Below are 7865 nucleotides of genomic sequence, written 5' to 3' on the forward strand. Positions count from 1 at the left end.
TGGTTCTGTTTTGGAAGTGCTAGCAAATGATCAGGTGACCTTTGTTACTTTCCTGGTCCCAATTCTAGAGATGCTAAGGCCTGTGTAGTACACGGCAGTGATTTGAAGGACATGACCTCTGAGGAGCTGGATGACATCTTGCGGTACCACACAGAGATTGTCTTTGCCAGGACCTCTCCTCAGCAGAAGCTCATCATCGTGGAGGGCTGCCAGCGGCAGGTGAGTGAGCTGCAAGGGCCACAGAGCATCAGGCTCCAGGGTCCAGTGAAAGCAGAGCCGAACTAAAGAGAACAGGCTCTTTGTGTAGTGTGGAGTTCCAGGCATAGGAAGAGGGATTTGGCCATACTGTAGCCCAGAGCTAACCCTCAGTGGACTCTGGTGAAACAACAGAATAGGTCCTCCAGTCTTCAGTGGAAGTGGAGGTTGCCAGAAGACACTTCCCTAACTTTTACCATTGCTGTGCCTGCAGGGACAGGGCTTACCACAGTGCCATTCACCAAGGTCATTCCTGGGTTAAATGGGGGAGAATATGCTTATTGTCATTTTTCCCTATTGTCATTGTGGGTGGGGTCCATGTGAGTATTTGGCCAAGATGATCCCAAGACTCGGTCCATGCAGCCTCAGTGGGAGAGAAGGGCATCTATAACTGCTGAGTGAGTTTCCCTTCATTTCATTCCTGCAAAGAAATGGGCTTATTAACCCACCCACCTCCTCCTTCTCTGGACAGGGTGCCATCGTGGCCGTCACAGGGGATGGTGTCAATGACTCTCCAGCTTTGAAAAAGGCAGATATTGGGGTTGCCATGGGGATTGTTGGCTCGGATGTGTCCAAGCAAGCTGCTGACATGATTCTTCTGGATGACAACTTTGCCTCCATTGTGACTGGAGTAGAGGAAGGTGAGAGCGCCTTTAAGAGGCTCCCCCACAGCTCATCCCAGTGAGCAGTTAGCGAGTTTGTCTTCAGTTTCTCGTCTGCCTGTCTCTTCAAGTCATACAATAAAAACAATCTTGCTTTTCCAGGTCGTCTGATATTTGATAACTTGAAGAAATCCATTGCTTACACCCTAACCAGTAACATTCCGGAAATCACTCCCTTCTTGATATTTATTATTGCAAACATTCCACTGCCCCTGGGCACCGTGACCATCCTCTGCATTGACTTGGGCACTGACATGGTACGTGAGTGTCATAACCTCGCAAGTAGTGGTAATGTGTCCCCATATGCTGCTACCAGGTCTTGTTCCTGGGACCTGTGAGTCTGGTATATGAAAAGAAGTTCTTAGTGAATGTCCAGGTTTCTTTCCAACCTCAGCATCGCTGGCTCTGAGTTAGCTGTCCTAGGGGCAGTTGTCCACATTCACTTACCAGAAAAGATTTCTCACTTTGGATACTTTTACTTTAAAAAACACTGGATTCTCTAGTATTCCTATTCCATGTACCAAAAAGAAATACATGCAGAAAAAAGAAGCCAAGGGGTTAGAGAGATGGCTCAGTCAGTGGTTAGGAGTGCCTGCCAGGTCTCCCATTCAAAACACACACACACACACACACACACACACACACACAGAGAGAGAGAGAGAGAGAGAGAGAGAGAGAGAGAGAGAGAGAGAGAGAGAGAGAGAGAGAGAGAGGAATAAAATCTTTTTTTAAAAGAGGAGGCAAGAGTTTTCTAGTAAAAAGTTCCTAATACCCGCTCCTGTTCCCTCTCACCACCCTAGGTTCCCGCCATCTCCCTGGCCTATGAACAGGCTGAGAGCGACATCATGAAGAGGCAGCCCAGAAATCCCAAAACAGACAAACTTGTGAACGAGCGTCTGATCAGCATGGCCTATGGACAGATCGGTGAGCCTTGTCCCTGTGTAAGACAGGTGCCAGGAAGGGCCCGGAGGGATATGCTCTGTCTGGATACGCTGTGACAGGGTTCAGACCGGAGTGACGGATGAGAGAGCTCAGCTGTAGAGTGAGGCTCTGTGTTGAGTTCTGAGTGTGCAGTAGAGGGAGATGGGGACCAGGCTGGAGTCTCTGCCGTGGAAGAAGTCCTCCGCTGCCTGACAGGTGGCTTTTGTGAAAACTGTAATTCTTTAAGCAGTGGTGGCAACCTTCCTCACTGAGCTCTACAGTATCAGTGCCTGAGTCTACGCCTGTCAGCTCAGGCACTTTCCCTGGATTGGGGGATGGGGGGACAGGGTGGCAGGGCCCACATCCCTCTGTCTCATGGGATGGAGAGTTTGACATCATAAAACCCTATCAGTTTGAGGTTTGCTCAGTGGGTCATCTCCAAATGATGTTTTTCCCCACCCCCATCTCCCACTGGTTTCTGCTCTAGCAGACTAACAAGTCAGCAGGAGAGCTGGGAGATGGGAAACCCAAATGGCTTATTTATTAATGCCTGTCTCCTTCAGAGAACCAGGTGAAACCACCATGAGTGACTGGATCTGGCCAGCAGTTAGGTCTGTGAACAGTTGCTAGAGAAGGCATGGGTTAGCATCCAGCGTATAGAAACTGACCAGTGGTTATTAGTTGACCCCTGGCAGCAGGGCCCCAGATCTTTGAGGAAGACCTAGTTTTGAGAGAATGATGACTCTGTCCTGGGAAACTTGGGGTGTCCTGGCTGGATTGAATGGCAAGAGAAAAGGGGTGGCCATAAAGTATGGTATCTCCCTGGCTGGCAAAGTGGCAGTGTGTGGAAGTGTTGAAGTAGAAAAGAGATTATAGTTTTTTAGATTAAATAGTAGGAAAACTGATTTCCTACTGGGTTTGTGTCCTGACAGAAGCAGTTGATAGAGAGAGGGAGATGAGTGTTTTAAAAGGAAGATCTGCCAGACAGTGGTGGCACACGCCTTTAATCCCAGCACTTGGGAGGCAGAGGCAGGAGGATTCTGAGTTCAAGGCCAGCCTGGTCTACAGAGTGAGTTCCAGGACAGCCAGGGCTACACAGAGAAACCCTGTCTCGAAAAAAAAAAAAAAGAAGACCTTTGTATTTCACTCTCCAGAGCAGAGCGGCCTTGAGCCCAGTGTGTCCCATAGGCTCTCTCCCATCCATTAGCACATAAGTGGCTCGTATGTCTGCCTGTGCCTTCATCAGTTGGTGATCCAGGAAACCACTCATTTCTCTCCCCAGCTCCAAAATTCTCTGGGGCTGCTGAGGTGATAGTGTGGAGAGTGAATGTAGAGAAGGGGCCTTGGGTGAGGCTAGCACTCAGAGAGGTTTTTCAACTTAGGTATGATCCAGGCCCTGGGAGGCTTCTTCACTTACTTTGTGATCCTGGCTGAGAACGGTTTCCTGCCGTTTCACCTCTTGGGCATCCGAGAGACCTGGGATGACCGCTGGATCAACGATGTGGAGGACAGCTACGGGCAGCAGTGGGTATGTAACCATTCACTGCGGGTGGAAGCCAGTACTCCTCCAACCCTGAGGACCGGCAGCATTGCCACTAGCTGCAAGCTGGGGAAATGCTGGGGCTGAGGTGCCTGCTTCACCTTTCAGACCTACGAGCAGAGGAAGATTGTGGAGTTCACTTGCCATACAGCGTTCTTCGTCAGTATTGTGGTAGTGCAGTGGGCTGACTTGGTCATCTGCAAGACCAGAAGGAATTCTGTCTTCCAGCAGGGAATGAAGTAAGTTGTGAAGGATCTGATAATTTTACACAAACTTTTGGAATAAATTCAGCATCTGACATCTATGACCTAGTTCCTGGAATCTCCAACAGCCTGCACCCTTGAAAGAGGCATCATGTCAGGATATCTGTGAATAGGGCCCAACATAAAAGGTTTAAGCTTAAAGGGTTATTTAGGTTTAGGTTTGCTTGTTTGTTTCATGTTTGTTCCTAGTTTTCTCCACCACCTGCAGTTCTCAAGCCTGTCCTTTGTACATGTCAGAGTGTTACAATGTTTGAATGCTACCCATGCCCACAGAGAAGAATGCTCAGAAATATGAATCTGCAACTTGTAAACTTTTGTCTCCCTTGAATTTTAGGAACAAGATCTTAATATTTGGCCTCTTTGAAGAGACAGCCCTTGCTGCTTTCCTATCCTACTGCCCTGGGATGGGTGCAGCACTTAGGATGTATCCCCTCAAGTAAGTGGAGCCTCTTGCATTCCAAAAGGTGTGGACATAGTTTGTGTGGCTTTCCCCCTCGTGTCGTATGTAAGTTGCCTGACTTCCAGGCGGTGTGTGTACTAACTAGTTTCTCTGCACTAGAAGACAGGAAAGCCAGACCTGCCAGTAAACCAGACTGGCAAATCTAGACCTGCTGGGGTCAAGGATTTGGCTAACAGTGAGACTGCACAGGGGTGAGACTGCATAGGCTCTGCTTCCTTGAAATTGCTCAGCAGCAGACTGTTGAGCCCTCAGGTCCTCTGCTATAAAGTCCAGCTGTCCTTAGAGCCACCTAGAGCTGTCCTGGGCCTTGGAGGCCCAGGCCCAAGTCCTGCTGATTCTCCTAGTCACATACCACCTTTCCACCTTTCTGGAGACTCCAAAGGAGTGTGGAGAGGATCCATGGTTCCTTTGACCTCACAGTCGTGAGTGGAGCCGCAGTTTAGAAACTAAATGCCCAAGTTGTTCTGTGTTCAGAAGCAGCCCGGCCTTAAACAAAGCAAATGACTTTGTGCTTTTTCTTAGGCCTCAGTTTTTATATGCAGTGCTCACCATAAAGTCTGGCAGCCAGTGGAAACTTCCACATACATTTGCTGCTGTCCAGTAACGGGTTGAGGCTGAGCAGCTACAACTTGATTAAACATGTTGAGCTGCAGAACAGGATGCTCTTCCAACATAAGATCCTTTGAGAGCATCAGTCTCTTGAATTCCACCCGGCCCTGTCATTGCTCAGACTCATCTGGACCATCTCCCTTCCTGGACTCTTGCCAACACTTCCATGCACTGATCTCGTCTTAGAACTAAAACACTTTGGCCTCATCAAGTACAGAGTCTATGGTGCAAGGTGGGGCAGGCATCCAGGGTGTATCTCACAGCCTGTCCAAGGCCATAGTAGGTCAGTTCACTGTTACCCTCTCTACCTGCATCTTTGGTAAGGATGTTCCCACCCAACCCATCAATCCTGATAGTCCCTTTGAGCTGAAGTCCTTGCAACATCTCTTTGTTGGCATTGCTGTTTTTGCTCTCCCGATAATAATCTTTATGGCTTTTTGTTTTTTTTTTGTTACTGTCAGGTCGCATAGTACCCTGCACAGAGTGCATCCAAGTTGGATTATATTGACCTGAGCCTTGTTGAATGAGAGAGGGACAGAGGGGTCACAGGCTGCCACACAACCTCTGGGAAGTCCCAGTAAGGAAGAGCGGAGCCTCAGGACACTGCCATTTTCTGGGCACCTTGACTCTTTTGTGAGCTGACTTGCTCCTGGCAGCTTCTCCTCCATTTGGTCAGGGCTTCTGTTGCTGGCTGAGGCACTGAGGTCACCTTCCCACTGCTGTGCAGGGCACATAGGAAGGGCGGAGACTGCAGAGCTGGCAGGGCCATCCTTCCTCCTTTGTTTATCCAGGAGCTGTAGTCAAGGAAGCCTGGTGCCTGCAGGAGGCCACCCGGAGCCTGTGTCTCTGCTGGGGACCATGAGACAGCTTTTCCAGGCTCCTCCTCTGAAGACCTTTGTCATCTGTCAGGGCTCAGCTGGTCCTCCCTAATTCCATGGTCAGAGACCAAGTTCAGGGTCTGAATAAACTGGCTTTGACCCACACTGGCAGGGCTTTGTCTGCAAATGCCAAGGCAGAAGACCAATGCACTTGGGAGCTTAAGTACTTTAGGAAAGGAAGAAAGAAAATGTTCAGGCACTCAGGTTGTCAACAGAAAATACAGCCTGAGTGCTAGGAAAGCTCAAGGCAAATGGGCTTCCTGCATGAATCGTAGGCTGGCCGCTGTAGCTCTGGGCCTGGCAATGGAGCTTCTGATGGTTTGGGGGAGTTTTTGTTTGCTTGTTTTTAATTCTGTGAATGACTGTAGTTAAGGGTGCCTGTGGTCAGCTACCTGATGGTTTCCTGGTCACTTTGGAGATGTATGCTTTTTCTGTCTTCCTTTGGATTGTTTGGTTTGTGTCTGACTTAGTGGTTATTTAATTTGCAGACCTACTTGGTGGTTCTGTGCCTTCCCCTACTCCCTTCTCATCTTTGTGTATGACGAGGTGCGGAAGCTCATCATCAGGCGACGCCCTGGCGGTAAGTGGGCCCACAGGCAGGTCTGGGCCTCCTCCCCAGCAGGTTACACATATGCCTTCCACAGACAGAACTGAGGTGGAAACACGTCGTGGTTTTTAAGACTTTAAAAAGTGCAAAGCAAATGTAAAGAAAGCCTCGACAGAAACCTAATAATAGCAGTATTCTTAGAGCTAATTAGCTACATCTGAGGTCTCAGGTACACACATGCATACATGCAAGCGTGTACACACCACACACAGAGAGATTATCCTTAGGGGGTCACTGTCCTGGTTTTTCCCAAAAGAGGACTCAACAACATATGTCCCTCTCTCCCTCTCTCTCAGGCTGGGTGGAGAAGGAAACCTACTACTAGCCCACTGCCCTGCACGCCGTGGAACATTGTGCCACACACTGCACCCACCCCTACCCCCTCTTTGTGTACTTCAAGTCTTGGAGCTCGGAACTCTACCCTGGTAGGAAAGCACCAAAGCATGTGGGGATCCAGACGTCCTGGAATGAAGCATGTAGCTGTAATGGGGGGCGGGGGGAGGGCTGCCTGAAAAACACCGTGTACGGGAACGACAGCGGGGAAGGTTTATATGTGCCTTTTCGTTTTTGTAAAAAAGGAAAACCTGGAAAGACTGAAAGATTACGTTTTATATCTGGATTTTTACAAATAAAGATGGCTATTATAATGGATTAGAGTCCTTGTCGCCTGCTTCTTGTGGCAGAGGTTGTGTGTGATGAGCCGTGTGGTGTTTCCATTGGTGGATCCCCAGGCCATCAGCTCTGAAGCATCTCCTGGGCCTTGTTAGGAAAGGCAGCCCAGCCCTGACAAGGCTGACAGCAGTGCATTTAATAAGCTCCCCAGGTGACTGACACCCACATCTGAGAGCCAGGGGCCAGGAGGAAACTGTTCCTGTTCTCACATACATGAGCTTCCCTGACCCACTTTCCTGGACACTGCCCTGGTTACCGCAGCCCCACCTGTTCCTTGGCTCTTGGCTTCTTAGAGAAGAACACTTCACCTGGGTGAATTCCTGACCTCAGCCAAGGCCTATGTAAATCTCAGCCCCTCAGGCCTTCCCGCTTGCTCTCCAAATCCAGCCCACTCCAAGTGCCTGAGAGCCAGTTTGTCTAAATGGGAAAGTCTGCATGGCTGTCAGGCCTGTGTGGTCTGGTACTCTGTCCATAAATTCCTCCCTAAATTAGCGCCACCAGCAGCAGTTCCAGGAAGTGGTTACATGCCAGGAGGCCTTGAGGAAAGGATGAAAGGTTCCGTGTGCTTCTGGGTCACGTGGAGGAGCGTGTACTGCATTCAGGAGTCAGTGCTAAGCAGGGCTGTTAACAATGGCTCCCATTGCCACTCCCGAGGGAAGGATAACAAGCTGTGTACACCTCTGGTTCCAAGTAGTGACCTTCATCACCAGATGATCTGTGACTTTCAATCATGTTCCTGTACTGCTCTGAAGTGTGCATAGGGGAGCAAACGCCACATGCCCCCTGTTGCTACCACCAGAACTTCAAGCCTGGGATGGGCATCTTCATCCATCTCCTGCCTTGGGCTTTTTACTGATCAGTGCTTACAAACAAGTCATCTTCTACAAGAAGTGTCTCTCAAAGCAACACAGAAACTGGGCTGTAAGGAGAGACCCTGGGTTAGAAGACTCCCCACCAAGGCTGATGAGATCCTCTAGGGGAGACTTCCCTGTGAGCTT

General features: G+C 49.5%; 1 protein-coding gene across 1 annotated transcript in view; it reads left to right on the forward strand.

The window, feature by feature from the left end:
• Positions 1-6846, forward strand: part of Atp1a1 (ATPase Na+/K+ transporting subunit alpha 1) — a 28670-nt gene extending 21824 nt beyond the window's left edge. The window contains exons 15-23 of the mRNA XM_028752972.1: positions 69-219; positions 728-896; positions 1020-1174; positions 1718-1841; positions 3221-3366; positions 3487-3617; positions 3976-4077; positions 6077-6168; positions 6492-6846. Coding sequence (XP_028608805.1) covers positions 69-219; positions 728-896; positions 1020-1174; positions 1718-1841; positions 3221-3366; positions 3487-3617; positions 3976-4077; positions 6077-6168; positions 6492-6520 — 1099 coding nt within the window. The 3' untranslated portion in view covers positions 6521-6846. The remainder of the gene's footprint in view (positions 1-68; positions 220-727; positions 897-1019; positions 1175-1717; positions 1842-3220; positions 3367-3486; positions 3618-3975; positions 4078-6076; positions 6169-6491) is intronic.
• The last annotated feature ends 1019 nt before the right edge of the window (positions 6847-7865 follow it).

This window comes from Grammomys surdaster, unplaced genomic scaffold (genome assembly GCF_004785775.1).
Source record: "Grammomys surdaster isolate TR1022 unplaced genomic scaffold, NIH_TR_1.0 125941, whole genome shotgun sequence".
Taxonomy (NCBI): domain Eukaryota; kingdom Metazoa; phylum Chordata; class Mammalia; order Rodentia; family Muridae; genus Grammomys; species Grammomys surdaster.